Below are 21596 nucleotides of genomic sequence, written 5' to 3'. Positions count from 1 at the left end.
TATGGGTTACTAGTTCCTGAGGATCTTAATTGATACCCTTTGGGAGGGAGGGACAATTTTCCTGGAAAGTTTAGGAAATGTTGAGTCAAACAAATTCAAACAAATTCAACTTGTACTTGTTCTAGGACTTTGCAGAACTTTTGAGGTACTAATATGCACTATGAATACTGAGATTCAGTGTTCAGTATATCCCAAACTTTGTGAACACAGAACCCTCTTTTTAAGGATCACCGTACAGGAAGATGTATTGGTGATGGATGAAGTGCATTTTGATTGCACGTTAATGAAGCCAAGTCATGAAATTCAGTCATGAAGTGATTGGGCTGAGATAGATGTGAGAAAATCCTCTGAAATATTTGCAGAGTATCATTCAGATTAGATCAGGAATGTGTAGAGCCATTATTCTTTAGTGCTGCGAGGCTTTGAACAAGACTTCCCTCATATTTTGCATCTGGTTTTAGTCAGTACACCCTTGGAATTAGATGCTGTGTGATTTTCTAGGGCAGCTGTATTTACAGATTGCTGGTAACCACCTAGCTCAGATTGGAGAAGCCAAAGTTTCCTTGTGGCACGAACCATTAGCCTTACCCAGGGGTTATACATTGTCTTCTTCATCAAGGTGAATGTTTGTTTCAACTGCATTCCCAGAGATAGAAAACAAGGTCAAAAGAAATCTCTGGGGAGGAGTTCATCTGTGGGTGAATATAGTTGGGTAAATAGCCACTTGGGCTCTGAGAAGCAATTTTGCCACTTGAATCCAAAAATTGGAAAACAAAGGTTTTTGTTGTTGTTGTTGTTTTGAGACAGTCTTACTATATTGCCCTAGGCTAGAGTGCCAAGTTCCCTGGCCTCAGAGCTCACAGCAATCTCAAACTCCTGGACTCAAGTGATCCTCCTGCCTCAGCCTCCTGAGTAGCTGGGACTGCAAGCACTTGCCATAACACCTGGCTAGTTTTGTTCTATTTTTAGTGGAGATGGGGGTCTCACTCTTGCTCAGGCTGGTCTTGAACTCCTGAGCTCAAGTAATACACCTTCCTCAACTTCCCAGACGAAGTTGGCCAGGATTACAGGTGCCACTGCCCTGCCATTACAAACTCTTAAAGGCAGTTCTTGATTCTTTCTTGCTATCTATCTCTACTCTCCCTGAGCTTTGAACACATAGCTCAGAGAAATGATTGTAAACAAAAAAGAGGGTTTGCTTCTCTGTGATATTACAGAGTGAATGGCCAAAACACATCCCACTAGAAGTTTCCCCCTCCATTTTTGCCCAGCCTTGACTTTTACTGAACCAAAGGTAAAGTGCAGAATTTGGGGTTCTTCGAGAAACTTTTTTAATCATAAAGTACAGCTTTCTTATTTGTTGAGAAAACGAGGCTCCAGGGTGGAACAGTGACTTATCCTGGGAGTGTATTAGGTACTTAATGCTGGGATTATAACCCAGTTCTCCTGACATCCAGCCTTACCACCATTCAGCTTTCAGTTGTACCAGGTTTTCTCATGAAATTTCCACAAGCTTTTAACATACTTTCATAAATTTATGACACCTTTCCAAAGTTTGTACCTAATTGCACCAGCACCCTCATGACTTATCTAGACCACATTGTATATGAGATACGGTTCCTTTAAAATAAAAAAGAAAATGAATATGGAGAAAGACATGCCACCTTTAAGAAAATTCATAATGGAAATGTGATTCTATGTAAATAGTTGTGCTCATTTATTTTAAATGTTGAGGCTTACATGTGTAAATTTAATTCAACATTGATTAAATGAGTGGATCTAAAATAATTTCTAATTGCCTAATTGCTCCTAAATATATATTTCAAAGTTTGTATTTAACCTATGCTTATCGACTACGTATTACAAAGAAATGCTTGAAACAAAATCATGAACTTTATTAGTTAAAAAGAACAGTCTGAATCAGTTGCCTTACACTTTCAGTGTGACTTTGAAGGAGAATTTTCAAGCCCAAGTAATTTTATGGGGAATCATTTCTAAACGAGCCAGCATATTAACAAAAAAACAGATAAAAATGATCTGATGTTTGCATAGTTACAGCCGTGCTCACTGTATTCCTAGGAATGGTTTAGTCTATATTTTTATTTTTAATGACTGAGGCATTTGAAATCTATTTTCTATGTTGATAATTATGGGATAGTTAAAAAGGACTTTAAGATGACATTTTTAGCTAGTTGTTTATAGCATGTTCAGGAGATAGAGATATGTGCCGGTACCTTGAAAAAATGAACCACACCGCAATGTGCTGTGTTTCTAACTTTAATATGAAATACAGGACAGAATTGACACCTGGCTGCAGTCGTGTGACTTTTATGAAAGAAGTGGCTATCCATCCAGTGCAGTACTTTCCTGAGCAGGGAGCCTGCCTGAAGCCCTGAGCTTACAAGCCTTTTTGCCTTCTTCCTTCTGTCCTTTAAGCTTTCTCTTTCCTAGAGCCACAATCTCTTCATTTGGGGTTCAAGCACCCCACCTTAAGATCCAAACCTTTCTTCCCAGCCTCCTCACCCACCATTCATCTTGACTCATGTTCTGGCCACAGAGACTTGTCCACTGCGCCTTGTGGTCACAGTGACTTTTGCCCTGTCTCTTTCATGCTGTTCCTTCCCCCAGGATGCTGTTCCTTATTTTCTGTACCCATCTTGCCCTGCCCTTTAAGATCCTGTAAAATACCACCTTTTTCTGTAAAATCTTCTCTTACCTCTCCAGGTGTGGACTATTTTCTCTTTGGTCTAAATTCCTATATTGCTTTATCTCTACCATATTATGTTCCTTATACTTTTCTGTCTTTAAAATTATTGTGATTTGGGGGACATACCTCTTCCTTAAAGGCAGGATCCATGCTAAATTCAGCTCAGTCTTCTGTAGTTTTTAGCACAGGGCTTCGCACATTAGAGACATTAATGAAAATGTGTTGAATGATACTACTTCCCCTGTCTTCTCTTCATTCATTCACTCACTCATACAAATGCTCCCTGCTAGCAGCTGTTATATTTGATGATGATTCAAAGTGTCACTACTAGATGGATGGTAGTTTAGTTTTTGTTGAGGCATGTGTGGGTAGGTAGTTTCTATTTAGATGTATTTGTTGTGTAATAATTATGCACATAAATGCCTTAGGGCAAATCTATTGGTGATGGTGAGGACTAAGTAGTAACAGAACTGACACTTACTATGTGATTGTTATAGGTATGCTTTCCCCTAGACTCATTATAGGCAGTGTGTTAATTAATCTATATATTAACACAATAGATAAGTCCCCTCCCTGTCCTCCCCAAGCCTTGCCCCCAATAATGAAACTGAAAGTCACAGAGATTGAGTGACATTATCGAATGTCCTACAGCTGGTTATTTGCAAAGCTTGAATTTGAATCAAAATCCATCTGACTTCAGAGCCACCCCTTAACCATCTAATATCACACATGAATGTAGTAAAATTTACGTACTCAGAGAAGTGTTATAATAACCTCAGCTCTCCAAAATTTAGCATGAAATCAGAAGCAAGCAAAAAATAAATAAATAAAAGACTTAGGGGTAAACAGAACAATAATTTTTAACAAACTCCATTATCTGTCTTCCCAGGTGACCACAAATTAGAAGAGCAAACTAGAGGCAGGTCACATGTGGAGGCAGGTTGTTGGATATAGGCTCAGTGGCAGCTGGTGGCCTAATGTCTGGGGCAGAAATGGAAAACCTAAAAAGCAGACACAGAGCTATATCACTGTGCAGCTTATTAATGACTGTTTATAGTGATGGTTGCCCTGAGTCATCAAGAAAAGAGCCAGGAATTATATTCAGTGTATTTAGTTCAACACAGCAAGATGTGTATAGTCCATCCTCAAAAGACCTACCGAAGCAGTTGTAGAGCCACAGGATTCAAAGGGTTTGGATTCATTTTTTTTTTTGTAGTGTTTACTTATGTAGCATCTCTTAGTTCTGAAAGAATTTATTAAATGATGAATTACTGATGATATATGCAACTATTAATGTATGCAGTATGCAAATATGAACAATACCACAAAAGATGTTTGATTGAGACTCAGTATCTTATAGCACTGATATATTTTTTTTTTTCATAAGGCTTTGCAAGACTTCAGAAGTCTTTTGGTGGAAGGTGAATTTATTCTTTTCCATCTGTCAGTCTTTTGGTTGTTGTATTTTTCTTTTTTAATTCTATAGGCAAAGATTCTACCCTATAAACTGCCAACTTTGATAATAATCATTTATCCCCTTCCATAAATGTATATGGCTTTCCTTTTTCTTTTATATTTTAATTTTCAAACAGAAAAGGAACACAGGACCCTGAGCCAGGCCCGAGGTAGGGAATGATGTTGGTCCTTTTTGACTGAATTTAGAAAAACAAGCCTTGAGAAAGAGCTCGTTGTGCAGTTTCAAACCACTGGGTTGGCGTCGCTGCTGTCTGATCCTCTCCTGGAATACCCCGGACCTCAGGGGCTCACCAGTGCTTTTCCAGCTCCCAGATGGTCAGAATGCAATCCAGTCTTTCATGGAGCCCAATTGGCACAAGATCTACATCCTGGGAAGACAGCTGGAGAAAGTTTATTTAAAAAATAAATTACAAAATAAATAAATAAATAAACCCACAAAACCAGAGGTAATTGAAGCATAATGTATTTATTTTAGTCTTTTTTTCTCCCAAATCTGTTATTTTGAAAGATGGCTGTATCGCTGTTTTGTTTACTACAATCAGCTACATTGATTTAGGGGCCCAGTTAGATTCCTGGTTGGAAGAACTGGGCACTATATTTCTGTGAATGCTTAATGAGGCTATCAGGAAATTTGCGGCAGTAAGTAAAAAAAAAATTTTTTTTTTTGATAAAAGGAATTCTCAATGAAGTGGTGTTGATTTTTTTTTTTTTTTAAAGATTTTTTTAAGGGACTTTATTGAATCTTCATCTTAATTATTAGAGGCGGTTAAACGGTGTCATGATTTTACTCATTCAATGTTCAACAAGTTTTTATTGAGAATCAAGCAGTTCCAAGGCCCTGCTAAACCCTGGGAACACAGTGAAAGCAACAAAGGCAAGTTTGTACACTCAGGGCCTGATATTCTACTCAGAAATACAGACGATAACTGGGAAAGTATACATCTCTTTACTATCCGTCTGTGCCTATGCCTATATCTAAGCTGAGAGAAATTTCAGATGGTGTTAACTAGCACTGCTGACTCGGTCTTGATTCCCCTATTTTAACTTAACTCCTGAGACTTTAGTTTTAAACATCTTTTCTAATATTCATATGTAAAGTTTATCTTTGGGGATTCATGTGACTCAACGTATTTGGCTAAACATCGGTTTAAAGTTATTTTCTTGAAAGGACAAAAGGAAACCAGAATGTTTGTGAAACAGCAAATGACTTCACTGGCTCTCTCTCACGTTCCTTGAGAAATCATATACTGCCTTTGAGACAGGCAATTTTGGGGAATGAAGGAATCCGTGTTATGAAATCCAGAGAACTCTGATTAGGGAACAAACCAAAATACACTGAGGAACTCAGGGGAAGAGCTGGCATCCTCTAATTTATGTTGTATCCACTTCAGGGAAATAAAAATATAATATAGAGGTTCAGCCAGTACAGTCGCCAAGAATATATACTCTTCATATTTCAGCTTCCTTTAGGAACTCCTAAAAATAATCCTTTTAAAATGCCGTGTTTCACTGCAAAAAGATGAACGTTTCAGAGTGGAGGGAAAACAACTCTGCGTGTTTGGTCACTGACACTGTGGGATCGCTTTTAAAAAATCCCTTACTTTGATTTGGTTTCAGAGCTTTAATTATTCTCTCATGTTACAGTTTCCTTATTTAAGTGTCTGCTTCATGTCCATCACTCAGTACCCCCTGCCTATCTCGGAAGCGATGGGTGTTATTATCTTAGTTGAGGAGGAGGGAGAATGCTGTGAGCATTATTAATACATAAATTAAAAAATTAATCTGGAAAATGCTTTAGAGTCCCTAGAGAAGCTCTACCCAAACACAAAGCATATTTAATTTTATTATAAGTACCTCCACCCAGCAGATAGGAGCTGGTGCAATGTAAGATTGGTAAACTGAGACACGGAGCTTGGCAGTGGGTGAATGGACTAGCCTTAGAACCCAGACCTTTGAATGGGTAACACTGAAAAACCATCATACCAGTCCCAACTTTAGGCTTTTTCAAGTTATAAATGTTAATTGTTTTTCCAGAGAAGAAATTTGTCCTTTCTTTTACCCCTTCCCTTTGAGTCTTTGCTTGTTTTGGACTTTTTTCCCCTTTTACTTTTTAGTGTCGAAGATGATTAAGGTTAAAATAGTGAATCCTAAAACTAGTAATGAAAAGTCGCTGATGTGCTTTCTAGTAATCCCAGTTATTTTTTGGCTTTGTGGCTTGGAATTTCAAACCATGTTTATTTTATATAGTCCCATTGGTTGGAAAACATGCATAAAGGCTCATCTTGGAATTGCTTTTTTTTGTTTTGCTGGGGAATCATTTTCAGCTTGCCTTTCACCAGTGAGGAAAGTTATTTTGAGTACCTACTGTGTTCCCAAGATCTAATAGGAGAAGCTAAGGAGAGACAATCCATGTTCTCAAAGTCAGGGTAGGGTTCAAAGTCCGTATACCAGAGTTGCAGAAAAATAATACAGAGTCATATGGAGAGACAGTCTTGGTTGTAGAATGAAGGTCATTAGTCAGGCCGATTTGCTAGCTGGTTCCTGGATCATTTCTTAACTTTTGTGAAACTCATTTTTCTCATCTGCGATCTGGCTAACAACCATATCTGCCCCCTACTATTATAGGTTGCAAATAACTGAAAGAGCTTATCCCAGTGCTTGCTACATGGGGAGAAGACAGTGGAGGTCATTATTGCTGGAGTCATCATCTCTAGTCCTCAGCTTAGTGAGAACTAGAGAGACACAGATAATAAATGCTGCTGGCTCACCAGGAGACTGCAATTCCCAAGACTTGCCCTTCCCCCAGAATTCTACAACATGTTCCCATTAACGTTTTAAACATCAAGAACTCTCACTTACTTGTCATGTGGGCCATACTTTTGGTACTATGAGTGTATTTATTTATTTATTTAGACAAAGTGAGACTCTGTCACCCTGGGTAGAGTGCCATGGTGTCATAACTCATAACAACCTCAACTTTTGGGGTCAAGAGATCTTGCATTAGCTTCCCAGATGGTATTACAGGTGTGCACCACCATGCCCAGCTAATTTTTCTTTCTTTCTTTTTTTTTTTTTTTTAGTAGAGACAGGTTCTCACTTTTGCTCAGGCTGATCTCCAACTCCTGAGCTCAAGCAGTCTTCCTACCTTGGCCTCCCAGAGTGCTAGGACGTGAGCCACCAAGCTCACCAATGGCTTTATAAAAACCATTTAGAGAGTTGTCTTCTCCTTCCCTGGCCCTTCTTTCAGACTTTGCAGGCTACTTGTAGAGTTCTGTGTGTACAACTGCTTGATCTGCCCTGATTCATTCTCTCCTGATTCCAGCACTTCTGTCGAGGAGAGGTGGTATTCTTCTGCCTTTGTGTCTGGGTTTCTTCTCTTTCACAGCCACAGCTGCTTCACTTTGTACCCAGAGGCCTCACCTGACCAGCACCAAAGAGCGCTTCTGGTCCTACTCTCTGAGTCTAAAGAAGAGAAAATGCTCACACAGGCAGCTCAGAGGAATTGTTGCTGCCGGCATGTCCTTGGCGTACTGGCAGCCTTGCCTGGGACCCTGCAGAGACTGCGTGTGTTTCATCTTAATGCCACACTTAAAAATTACTTCTTCTGAATGTAACATTAATGAACGTTTATGGTTGAGCAGTTGGAGAATTTAGAGAGGCACATAAGAGAAAATAAAATTACCTATAACTTGACCATTTTTCAAGGTAACATTTTTATATTTTTCCTTGTAGTCTTTTCTTTATGCAAAAATACATCTAATTCTTATATAATCACATGTAATGCATATTGCCCCAAATTGATATTATTCTACTTTTTATTTTTGGTAATATTTTTCTTTTAAAAAGTAATAGCTTCCTATATACAAATTTATTTATTCCATAATTGTTTACATGATTATTGTTTCCTGTACATGTTTGGGGAATTTGTACACACACACACAGGAGGAAGCACAAAACAGAGAAGAAAAACCATGTCTAGTACTTTCAGTCCACAAACTTGCTGCACATTAAGCATAGATCTTTTTAAAGTATTACTTTTTGAACTTTTATTTTGTTCCATCTTATCATTTCTCACTGGAATCACAGACCTTTGTATCCCTTTATTTTTACCACTTAGGTGAACAGTGGTCTTATGCTCAAAACTGAGGGCTGAGACAGTCAAATAATTAATATTAAAAATGAGCAGGGCTGCGGAGGGAGGGCCAGGAGGGGCGGAAAAAAAAATGAGCAACTTTGGTATCAGGTTAAGAACGGTAGACACTGATGGACAAAGATTGCTATGCCTGTGGTGGACCCAAAGATCTTATAGAATTCTGGCTTCACGTACATATGTATTTACCAGCAATGTTTCAAAACTATTCCATATGTCCATCACTAAGTTAAGTGCTTTAGAGGGTACAAACATGTGGGACTGTCTAGTGGGAAAAAGATACATAGGAAAATCTTTATGGTACAAAACAGAACAGGACGCTGTTATAGTATAGATGACATGAGGGTATAAATTCTTATAAACACGCAGCCAACTTTAACTGTTAGGATCAGGTAAAAACTTACCAGACGAGAGAACATATGGTCGGGATCTTAAGGAATAAGTAGAATATCAGTAGGGGAATGTTTAGGCACGGAATGGCATGAAGAAAGCACAGAAGTTGGGCAAGGGTGTAGCATTTTCATTTAGCCACATGCTCTCTGCTTCGGAATGTGAAAGGGTGAAGTTGGAAGTACGCCCAGGAAGGAAAACTGGCTGTCAGGCCTTGGAGTACCCTACATATTATTATGTTTAGGTAGGAATTTGAACTGGCAAAGAAGAGGCAAAGGGGGGTATGCCCATGTCAGAGCAGGACATGATGAGATTATACTTAAAGAAACTAATGATGGTGGAGGAAGTAGAAGAGGGAGACCATTTCAGAGCCAAGTATAATATTGTAGCGGTCTGAGTAAGAAAGGGTGAAGACCGGGACAGGACAAAGTGGAGAAGTCAAGAAGAGCCAGTGGTCCAGTGGAGGCAAATCAACATGACTTTAAAACTGTGGAGGGTAAAAAGAATAAAGATAACCTCAAGTTCTCTATCTTGAGTGATTTGAAGGATAGCATTCTTTTAATGAGATAGGCAACCCAAGAGCAAGAAACATATTTAGAAGTAGCGAGATGATAAATTTAGCTTGGGTCATGCTGAGATTGAGGTGGCAGGGAGACATATTTGGAAAGATTCTGTTACTCTGTTGCTGATAAAAGTTTGGTGCTTGGCCAAAGCGATCAGGTCTACAGGTGTAGATTTGGAAATCAGTGTAGCTGAGGTGGTTGAGCCAAGGAGTGAACTCAAGAATGTTAGGCAAGTCAAAGGAGAAAAAAAAGAGCAAAAAATGCTGAAATTTCTACAATTAACAAGTTGGCAGAAAAGTGAAGCAAGTGAATCGCCAGAAAAATCTCGGTAAAGCCCATATTTACAGATGGAAGAGATCAGTTTTCTTCCCAGTTCATTTGCCTGCCTGTTAACTTTTCTCATCTATAGTCCATCAACCATGAGGATGGGCTTTATTTCTATTTTATTTTATTGATTTATTTACTTATTTTTGAGACAGAGTTTCACTCTGTCACCCAGGCTAGCTAGAATGCCCTGGTTCACAACAACCTCCAACTCAAGCGATCCTCCTGCCTCAGTCTCCCCAGTAGCTGGGACCACAGGTGCCTACCACAACGCTTGGCTAATTTTTATATTTTTAGTAGAGATGGGTGTGGGGAGTATTTCACTTTTCCTTAGGCTGGTCTTGTACTCCTGAGCTTAAACAATCCCCCCACCTTAGCCTCCCAGAGTGCTAGGATTACAGGTGTGAGCCACCACACCTGGCTGAGGGTGGGCTTTAAAAGATAGTGAGTATGAAAGTGCTCTGGTGAACCATCGGACACTTTCCAAGTCTTAATTAAGTCTTATATTTAGTGTCACAGAAGTGAAGAAAATGAAGAATTCTAAGAAGAGGGGGAATTGTGTCAGATGCTATAGAGTTTCAGAAGAATCATTTAGTTTGTAATTTAAAGAGTTAAATGAAAGAATGAGCTTGCCTTCTAAGCAGGTGGAGCAGTATTTACTGAAGTCTGAGGCATGTACTTCTGCAGTACAGAAAGAGACAATTTGGGGTTTGACACAGACATTAAATAGAACTGAAACACACAGTGGGAAAGTCTCCTTTTGGTTTCTCATTTAGTCACTCCTTTTGCTTCTCTTTTAATCTTTGTTTCATTCCATGATTCTGATTTATGTTAAGGGGATAAAGTCTCAGTGAGCAAATAAGTCTTTAACATTTAACACTAGCCAATCAATCACCTTTCACAATAAACTTCGTCAGGTTGTCAATAATATCCAGCTAGAATTGACATCATATTAATTTTAAGATTACTATCTCCAACACCTTCTTATTTTGGCAGGTGATACCAGTCATCTAATTATAGTTAGTGATATAAAGTTTTCTTACAAAATAACTTAAAAACAAAAAGTTATCAGTTTTTTTAAAAAGTATTAAGGATATAATTGCATAGGTGGTACGTAGATATCACAACACTGAGAAAGTTTGATTCCAACGATGGAAGTTAGAAAAACTTAGACTAATCCCCCTGTCTGTGTTGCCTAGAGTGACTGTCCTTAGTTCACCCAGGCTGGAACAATGTGTTAAATTTATCCTGGGATTTGCTGGTTTGGGGTTCTATCTATGCCCTCAAATCTAGACCTCTATCCTTTCTCTAGGATATTGGGTCAGTTTTCGAAGCCACTAGACATTCCTAGATTTCTACGTCCTTAGTATTAAAATGAAAAGATTAACATTAAGTGATCATTAACATTTCTTTGAGAAATAAATTTTGTGATTCTTTGAGTGATTAGTAAGTAAACCAATACTTATAAATCGACAAAAGTTAGCTAAAATGGTTTTCCTCTGAAGTAGCAATATTATGTGTCAATTCTAGAGACTTTTCCCAGACTGACATCCACATCAGGAAAACACAAATTCATTCTCTAGTTATGATTCAGATGCTACCTCAAATGTGAAGGATAGTTGTTTTAAGAAGGAATCTCTGCTTCAGTGAGAGCAATTAATTAAAATTGAAAATGAAATTGTAAATGAAAATTTGTTTGAATTTCCTGAGCCTAATGCTTTATGCTGAAGCTTCACTCTCAGTCGGTAGTTTTACTGCAGTCATATCTATTCGTGAAGCCCATGAATTTTGTTCCTCAGTATAGCAACTCATACATATCAAGTCCTTATACTTAAAAAGAAATCTTCATCTACCTATTTATTGATATCTTTCCATCTTTTAAAATTTATTTCCCCCTAGAAAAGGGAGGGCAGGTGAAGTGTTTTCTAACTGTCTGGAAGTTCTTCTAAGTACCATTGTGAATTAATGCCACTCTGTATCTGAAGTTAACTTTTAAAAATAGAAGCATACCTTCTATTTGGAATACAACAAAGCCGTATCCTTCACTACCAAAAGCACAACCAAAGACCAGGCAATAAATGAAAAATGAAGGTAACACAGTATAGAAAACACACACAAACACACACACACAGTCTCCTTGGATCTGAAAAAACTGAGTTTGTTACTCCCTTTCTGAAATTTCTATATGAACATGTTCTTCTCTCTGATTAGAAAGGAAATAGTACTTGTCCCTGTGATTTTTTTTTTTTTTAAACTGCATTGAAATCACCTTTTGGACTTACTTGCTCTTACAAGGATAATCTTGTATAAGAAACTTAATCATTTTGAGGTTTTGTTTCAGATTTGAAAAACAAAAGACATTACAAATACTGTTATTGTTCTGATCAAATTAGTATTTGCATGTAAAATCTCCAGCAATGGGGATAGTGTAGTTCTTTGTGTGGAAAATGTGGTCTATACCTCCTAGGTACTTAACAAGTTGTAAGTCCCTAGCTACACGGTATCAGAACAGCTGAGATTAGCATCCTCTTGATTTGGAAAAGATCATCTTTCACTGCCTTTCAAAACCTATTTCCACTCCTATTTTCTATCCGATATTAAAATTGATTTCCTGATTTCCATGCTTACAGATTACAAGAATAAATTAGAAGATGTAAAGAAAACTGGGAGGAAAAAGACAAAGAGAATAAAATAGAAATAATTTCAGAATCACAGGAATCTGGAGCCACTTAGTGCAAGGGCAAGGATCCCTTCATATTTCAATAGTCACTGGAGGGATTTTCTATATTAGCAAGGTACAATGCAGGGTGTTCCAAGACCAAAGTCATTTACCAAGATCAAGTTCATTTAATAAATTGTACATATTTTGATTTACCAAGACCTAAGTCATTTAATAAATTGTACATATTCGTTTTTAGAAAACATATAATGTCTTTTGGTAGAATTACAGTAAGAATAGAACAAAATTTTAGGAAAAAAAATTTTTGTGCTTTTTTTGGGTAAACCCTCAGCCACCTAAAACACTTAACCATGGAGATGAACTCAGTTTCCAGGTGTTCCAGGTAAACGTGGTCTTACTGAAATATCTTGTGTGTCTTTAGTAAATACACTAAGGCTCCTTACGTTTTGTGGAAGAGGATAATGCATTTTTAATTGCTAAGTCAAAATGATTTTTATGCAGACAGCTTTTTCTTTGTTTCAAAAAGGAACATTAGCCAGAAATTACTTGTGAACTTTAGCAGTAGCCACTTTTTCACACTCATTTCACCAGGACTTGGTGTTAGGGCTGTTTCCCTAGGTAAACCCCAGATTGTGTTTGGCTTCTCGTGGTATAATCTTTGATTCCCTGGGCAAAACACTTGAACTGATCTGGTTTGCACATTAAAATAAAAGCCCTTTCTAAGTTATTCCCATGAGAATAGCACACACATAAGTTAGTATAAACCCATGTATACTGTATAAATTATCCACTGTATACACACTCAGTACCACAAACGTTGAGTGCTAAGTGCATCTGAAAAAAATCAAGGAGCGGGTAGTTGCAGACCCCCTAGGGGGAGAATGTAGAGGGTGCAGCCATCAGAGGTCAGCCAGTCAGATACCAGGGCTGGATTTTTCAAAGAACCAGATAATGCCAGTTTTATGGCCATTAATAACATTTTAGTTATATAAACAAAGATAAGAGTAATAAAAAATAAATTCTGCTGCACGGTGTAATCTGATTGCTAGCAGAGTGCAGAAATGAATTTTCTCACTGTGCACGTGACATTGTGTAAGGACCAGTGATTATCGTGCGGCCTCCCCAACTCCTTCCAGTCCCCTTTTATGGACAGTCCTCAGTTCTGCCAGAGCCATAAGTTCTTCCAGCGAGGCAGATTCTTTGGTTTCCCCCCCAAAGCTCTTTGATGGTGCCTCTGGTAGTTAATGTGCCAAATGGTCCTAAGGGCTACTCCATACATGTGCTGTGCAGCTAATCAGAGTGCTGTGGCCTACTGTTTTCCTACCTCTGTGTTTTCCACATGTTTAAGGGCTGAGTTCAAACACCAGGCCCGTCAGCTTCTGGAGAGGCATGGCAGACCCCAGCTTTGATTTGAGTGTCTGCTTCAAACAGAGATTTTCCAAAGGATATCCTGTAATAGATAAATCATTTCATTAGGCCAGGTTCCCTTTTCAAACCAGGAAGCAGAGGGCCTGCGGTGTAGGAAAACCCAGATAATGTTATGATGGCTGTATCCAGAGCACTTGTAGATTTTGTTCGGTATCTTTCATACAGGTCCCACCGAGATTGCATTTAAACATTGACAGGCTAATTATGTGTTCTAAGGCTTTGTTTATGGAGAGCTGATAGGAAGCCTGTGAAATGAGTCCTTAACATATCTCAATGACAATTCTTCCCCCCCCAAATGTCTCCTGCAGTTGATTACTCCTCATGCCATTCGTGTGCAGACCCCTCCTCGTCACATCCCTGGTGTTGTGGAAGTCACACTGTCCTACAAATCCAAGCAGTTCTGCAAAGGAACACCAGGAAGGTTCATTTACACAGGTAAGAACCGCTGCAGATGGTAAACACAGCACCGCCCTGGTTTTGTGGGGTCTTTTTAATTTCTCTTGTACGTATAAGCATGTATTTTATTTGTAAATTCAGTTGCTGTTAGGACCTGCTTTTTTTCTCCATTTCACCATATGTAAGACCAAAAGAGTTGCTTCTATTATTATTATTGTACTACTACATCTCAAAAATTCATCCAGGTGTCCATGCTGACTGGCAGGATCTATTGAAGTAACTGGTTAGATATATAAAGATTCAGCATGAGAAATAAGAGAAGGGGAGAGAGATGTAGACAGTCCTGAGTCTTCCTGCGTGTCCAACCAGTTTGTTGGGGTTTGTCTGCTTTGTGTGCTATACTGAACATAAACCTTTCTTCTAGCCCACTCATAGCATTTGTATTAATGCAGTCAGTAGTTTTCATACCAAATTCTGGGTTGGTGACTTCTTCCCCAGTACATTGCATTTTGTTCTCCCCAGACAGCCTTGGAACGTGACCCATCCTTGAGGTAGGAAGTTAGGGTTCAAGGGTGAATGTGAATTCCTCTCCTATTTGACAGAGAGGACCAGGCAGGATCTCCATGGATATACGTAGAGTACACAGGCTGAGCACCCAGTGTGTACTCTAAGAGATGTCCAGGTGGTAACATGCAAACCAAATACCCAGGGATCTTTTTAAAATTCAGTTCCTGCTGTAGTTTCTTGGTGGAAGCTGAGATGCTGTATTTCCTACAAGAGTGAGACTGCTGTTGCTGGTCAGAGGACTGCACTCAGAGTAGTGAAGTTCCGGGCCGTCGTCTCTGGGTAGAGAGAGCTGTCTTCATGAACTTGTCCCAGTTCTCTTTCTTCATTCAGTAAAAGACCATGGAGCCAGATTAAGGACAGAATGGATATTGCCTTCACATGCAGATTCTGGAGCAGTAACGGGATAACTCTGTTAACAAGTCCCGTTTATAACTGTACAATTAAATGGACAAACTTTATTTTGCTATAACATTTTACCTCAAAGCATCTTTCCCTTGTATTTTAATACTAGGAGCAAAACCAAACACACTTCTTCGTCACAGCCTCTCTCTCTCTCTGTTGTTTCCCTCATTCATTCTGTCTTACTCTTGAAATTATAAAAACAATTAATACACCCTGACCCTTGGAAATGCCTCCCAGCCCTTTAAACAAAATGCAGGTTTGGTGCCTGCCTGACGATTAGTTTTAGTTAATTGAAAATTATAGGATTGACCCAAGAGGAAAATTTTGTTTGCACTCCAATCACTTTTACAAATTAAGGAAAATTACCACAATTTTGTTTAGCTAAGGTTTCACACTGAGTTCAAGAAATTAGCTCAGCCATCCCAACAAAGTCAGCACTTTGTTAGCGAGCACTTGAAAAAATAATAGTCTATCTGGAGTTTTGTGGTGTATACAAACGAAGCATAGAGAAAGCTATGATGCTTTATAGAAGTAGGCCAAGTGTTTTTAATTAGGCTCATTGGTTCAGGGTAAGTTTTGAAGAACAATCAAACTAGCAGATTAGCTATTTCTTTTAAAGCTAGGATTTCTTGCCATTCATTTTTCCCATGAGAACTTCTACATAGCATTACTTTTTTTCTTTTTTTCTTTTTTTTACAAGCCTCATTATAGGCCTGCAGGAAAAGGACCAATTGCAACTTCTGATACTGTAACATTCCCCACCATCATTCCAATGGATGGGAGTTTTTCACAATGTTCCTCACTGAACTCAGTGTTCTGGAACATATTACAAAACCACAGAGGCCAAATGTTTTCTCTGAGAAGTTTAGACTCTGTTTTTGGCCAAAAACATTTTGGCCTTGCTGGCTGCTTATTTACTCTGCTGTTAAGAACAAGAAAAAGGAGAAGAAAAAGAAGAAAATACTTGTGTGGTGGGAGGTACGGGAGGCAATCAGCCATGGTTTCCGCTTTGGTGACAACGTCCCTGCCCATTAATAGTTCCATTTTGTGGTCAGGTCTCATTTAGAAGAAATTATTTTTAATCAGTGTTCAAAAAAATATCCCCTAGAGCCACCTGGCCATAAAAGTTTTTTTTTTTTTTAATCATCCCCATTAAATTATTTAAGTTCTCTAAAGAAAAAGCTAAGGACCCATCATTACTTGAAGTTTTTTAACCATTAAAAAAAAATTGCCGTCAACTTAAGAAATCACATCTTGGAAAATGTATCTTATACGGGAATTAAGATCAAAGATAAGAGTGACAGATTTGCAAGTCTAGAAAAGTAGTTATGTATGCATGTGTGCACGTGTGTGCATGTGTGGGGAATTTAAGTATAAAAAAATGCTTCTGGTGATTGGGTCTCAAACTGACAAGACGATTTGGTTTTTTAAGTATTCTAGAAGAGAGCCTAACCTTTCTCTGTATTGGAAAAATAAAATTTTGAAGAAATTGGCTCTCAGACTTTCCCATTGGCATAGTTAGCTGTTAGTGGTTACCATGACATCGCGCCATTTCTGACAAAAGGAGATCTCTGTTTATTGGTGACCCACATGGGCCTTTTGATCACTAGTGTTTAATGCCCTACCAGGGGTGCTACTGGCCCCTGTGATTTTTTTTCAGTTTACCCTTGCTTGTTACCACATACTAGTGAGGATATAGAGATGGCTCATAAAACTTCTCTGCTGCTTATGTCCAAACAACCGCTCAGGTCATTGTAAATGTATAGCACCCACAGAAGTTCACACTTCATTTTTTTTTTTTTAACATCCATAGTATTTTAAGATGTGTGGCTTGGTTTTCTGGACCAGGTAAGCTAACCCCCTTGTTTCTTAGTGAAAGACCACTTGGAATTTTTTCCTTAATCACAACAAAAAAAGGAATATCATCTAGCCAAAAAATAACACCCTAATCTAAAACCCCATTGTCATATTTAGAATATACAAGAGAGAGTTTGGGTGGGTAGATGTGGAAGTCTCTAAAAATCCTTAATCATGGGCAGCGCCTATGGCTCAGTGAGTATGGCGCCGGCCCCATATGCTGAGGGTGGTGGGTTCAAACCCAGCCCCGGCCAAACTGCAACAAAAAAATAGCCGGGCATTGTGGCGCGCGCCTGTAGTCCCCGCTGCTCGGGAGGCTGAGGCAGGAGAATCGCGTAAGCCCAAGAGTTAGAGGTTGCTGTGAGCCGTGTGACGCCACAGCACTCTACCGAGGGCGGTACAGTGAGACTCTGTCTCTACAAAAAAAAACAAAAACAACAACAACAAAAAAAAATCCTTAATCATTAAGCAAAAAAAAGAAAAGAAAGAAAGAAAGAAAAGAAAAGAAACCAATACAGGAACAGCATGGTCTAATCTGTGCAAGTAGGAAGACTTTGCAGAGAGAAAGGAAAGAATTTGACTAAGCATAGCTCTCCATCCTCTGAGGAGGTTTGAGACACAGAAGGAACCCTTAACTGCCAGCAGGTCATTCCCTTGCATTTGCCCAACCAGAAACACAGAGGAAAAGTGAATCCCCACTGGATTAGAACCGAAAAGCTCAATAATACTTCCCAGATCTTACTTTTCTGTGTCCAGTCACTCTTATATAATTGCAGGGCAAGGCTGACTTTAAATTTCCAATAAATGTTTTTTAAAAGAAGTAAATAAAATCCCTTTATGATCACAGGATAGTTTACAGAGTCTGATAATCTTGCTTCTGGCCATCAGTCCAATGGGAGTTAAGTCCACCGTAGCCCACTCTCACATGTGGGGGGGGGGTCTCTTTAATACCTGTCTTGTTCTCCCAGCTTGTTTTCAGGCAGTTGTTATAGCTCTAGGTGGCTTGGCTCCTTTAGAATAGTGATCTTTCCTGCTTAGCCCTAAGTAACCTTAGGAGCTGATTAAAGACACTTAGGAACATTTAGTTGCTTTCTCCAAGTGCTTAGAATTGATTATTTTGATAAGTGGCTAATTCCAAATGCAGGTTTTACTTTCATTCCAAATATTTCTCCCTAAGAGAGCTCTTGGTGTCTGGGGAAAATATGGGAAGAAGGGGGCACCAGGACGATGTTGACCAGCTTAGGTGTATACCAAGACTCATATACTTCCTGACCCCACCACTGTTGTTGAAAGCCCCGATGAATTATCACCCAACAGCTGAGATGTTCGGGTAGGTCACTTGTCAGTTCCTTTCTACTACTGAGTTCTCCTGTGCTAAATGTTTTTCCCCCAACTTCCTGTTCCTGTGGAGGAACCAACTCAAATCCCTGTATCTTAGTCCAAGAACTAACTTTGAAATAAAAAATCTTCCTGGAAATACTTCCTGTTTGTGCCTGTGCCCCCAGTGCCTTGCCAAGGCGTTATGCATCGCATCACATACAGGAGCGAATCTTTCAGCAAACCAAACTTGACAACTTTTGACATGACTTTGAAGTTTCCTTTATTTCTCCCCATCCCCTTTGCTTTTTTCTCTGCTTCCCACTCTCTCCTCTCTCTCATTCTCCCTCCTCCGTGTTTTCTTTCCTCTCCCCCTCCTTTCCTTCCTCACTTCCAATGAGACAGTGCAACATAGTGATTGAGTGCTTGGTTCAAACTAAAGGATGTAGATTGAACTCGAAGCTCTGCTACTTACTGGAGAGGTTATTCTTGGGACATCTACGATGGCTCTGAACTATAGTCACCTCATCGTTGGGAAAGAATAACAATACCTTGCTGGAGTTATTTTTAGAATAGAGGAAATACATGTAAAAAGCCCCTAGCATGGGACCAGATATTAACAATTTTCATTAATAAATGGTGGCCAGGGTGGTACCTGTGGCTCAAAGAAGTAGGGTGCCAGCCCCATATGGCAGGTTTAAACCCAGCCCCAGGCCAAAAACTATTAAAAAAACAATAAATGGTGGTCATTGATATTCATCCATTTGTTACTGAGTCGCTATCATGGAATAGCTATTTTATGCATTTTATCATCCCCATGATCTTCCTAGAGGTCTAAGAAATAATGGCTTTTGGGATTTTTAATGGCACTATAGGCATCAGTACATTAAGGAACCAAATGACACCAATCAGCCACACAAAGAAAGAGCAAAATATTGATAAGATAGCAAGAAAAAAATTCGCAAATGTAAATATAATAATTTGCTTATAACAAATATTTTCTCAGGAACGGCTTCAAATGACAAATATATATTTTTTATTAAATCATAGCTGTGTACATTAATGCAATCATGGGGTACAATGTGCTGGTTTTATATACAGTTTGAAATATTTTCATCAAACTGGTTAACATAGCCTTCATGGCATTTTCTTAGTTATTGTGTTAAGACATTTATATTCTACATTTAGTAAATTTCACATGTACCCTTGTAAGATGCATCGCAGGTGTGATCCCACCAATCCCCAACCCTCCACTCATCCTCCCCCGTCCCCTCCCCTCCCTCTCCTCTTTCCCCCTATTCTTGGGCTATAATTGGGTTATAGCTTTCACATAAAAGCTATAAATTGGTTTCATAGTAGGGCTGAGTACTTTGGATACTTTTTCTTTCATTCTTGAGATACTTTGCTAAGAAGAATATGTTCCAGCTTCATCCATGTAAACATATAAGAGGTAAAGTCTCCATCTTTTTTAAGGCTGCATAATATTCCATAGTGTACATATACCACAATTTATTAATTTGTTCATGTGTTGATGGGCACTTGGGCTTCTTCCATGACTTAGCAACTATGAAAAGAACAACTGATCCCATCTCAGGGTGGGCAAGGGACTTGAAGAGAAACTTCTCTGAAGAAGACAGGCACATGGCCTATAGACATATGAAAAAATCCTCATCATCCTTAATCATCAGAGAAATGGAAGTCAAAACTACTTTGAGATATCATCTAACTCCAGGAATATTAGCCCACATGACAAAAATCCCCAAACCAGAAATATTGGCATGGATGTGGAGAAAAGGGAACACTTCTACACTGCTGGTAGGAATGCAAACTAATACATTCCTTTTGGAAAGATGTTTGGAGAACACATAGGGATCTAAAAATAATCATGGATGTGACAAATATTTTAATAAAACAACCCTGATTCATAAATTTCTCTGTTTTTTTTTTTTTTTTTTTCAGGTACAACACATGCTTCTTCTCTTGTTTTCACCCCAAACTTTAGCCCCTCTTTTGGAGGTCTTAGTAACATGGGGTATGGCCCATCAATAACCTTCTTCAAAGGTATTTAGTTTATAATCAGCTTCTACTACAGGTTCAGGATGTTTCAGGCTAGAACAATCTATTTCTAGTTCTTAGAAATCTCTACAAAATGAAAGTTGTTGCCCTGGGGCATGAACAAAGTCATCATTTTTAGTGGAGAAGTGGAGAGTTGACAAGTTCACGCCTAATGAATCTCCTTTTAGCCTTTTCTCACACTAATTTATTGCTACATTAAGCCTCCAAAAAGCCACTTTTCGTGTGATTACCCTGCAGAGAAACCTTTCCCTTTTGCTCATAGTATGTAACATGTAGCCCAGACCTGGCACTCACAGTGTGCTGTGCTCAGGGCCCAGTGCTTTTTCCACTCCAGCCAAACCAGCTTCCTCACTGTGCCTCAATTTACTGTTTTGCTACTTTGGACTTGGTGATTTCCCTAGAAGGTCCACTCCCAACTCTGCTTTCTTTCCAAAATGTTCTTTGGTAACTGTAGTATTCAGACAGAGCACTGGGCTAAGAGCAAAGAGGCCTATGTTCTATCCGCAGCTCTGCTACTCACTGTGAGACGTAGGACAAATGGCTTGTGTGTGCTGCACTCGAGTTTCTCCATTATAAAATGAGCCAGTGGGACCAGGTGACTCTGACGTTCCCCATGACTCATCCTGACTGACTGGAAGACAGAGATGTCTTTGGATCCCTTCTGTCCCATGTGCTTGGACCACTCCTTTATCATTTACTTACCTATGCCCTTAGCTCTCTCGTTCTGTTCTTGGGTAGACAAATCACTAGAAGTCCACAAGTGTCATGAAGAAAGAGAAACCTCTTCTCGATCTTACATGATTTTATGTGGAAGAAACTTGACTCAGTATTTTATTTACAATAGACATTCTCTGATAATTTTTTCCAAGGTTTTAAAGTCTTAATTATTATGGGTATAGAATAGTTGTGTGTCTTTACAGGGTACATGACATATTTTGATACAGACATGCAATGTGAATTAGTTAAACAGGGTAATTGGGGTATCCATCACTTCAGGCATTTAACATTTCTTTGTGTTAGGAATATTTCAGTTCCACTCTTTAAGTTATCTTAAAGGATCCTGTAACTTCTTGTCGATTATAGTCACTTTGTTGTGCTATCGAATATTGTTGATTCTATCTAACTATCTTAGTATATTTTTGTACCTATTAACCATCCCCACTTTATCTCCACCCCCTCAATTCCCTTCCCAGGCTCTGGTAACTGTCATTCTACTCTCTGTCTCCATGAGATCAATTGTTTTTAATATTGAGTTCCCACATA

General features: G+C 38.9%; 1 protein-coding gene across 9 annotated transcripts in view; it reads left to right on the top strand.

Annotated features, from left to right (window-relative positions):
- Nucleotides 1-21596, top strand: part of EBF1 (EBF transcription factor 1) — a 406628-nt gene that overhangs the window by 309608 nt on the left and 75424 nt on the right. For all 9 annotated transcript variants that reach the window (XM_053566782.1, XM_053566781.1, XM_053566779.1 and 6 more), the window contains exon 10: nucleotides 14027-14153. In XM_053566782.1, the coding sequence (XP_053422757.1) occupies nucleotides 14027-14153 (127 nt within the window). The remainder of the gene's footprint in view (nucleotides 1-14026; nucleotides 14154-21596) is intronic.

This window comes from Nycticebus coucang, chromosome 17 (assembly GCF_027406575.1).
Source record: "Nycticebus coucang isolate mNycCou1 chromosome 17, mNycCou1.pri, whole genome shotgun sequence".
Taxonomy (NCBI): Eukaryota; Metazoa; Chordata; class Mammalia; order Primates; family Lorisidae; genus Nycticebus; species Nycticebus coucang.
The sequence above is the reverse complement of the archived record's forward strand: the minus strand, read 5'-3'. Positions and strand labels throughout refer to the sequence as shown.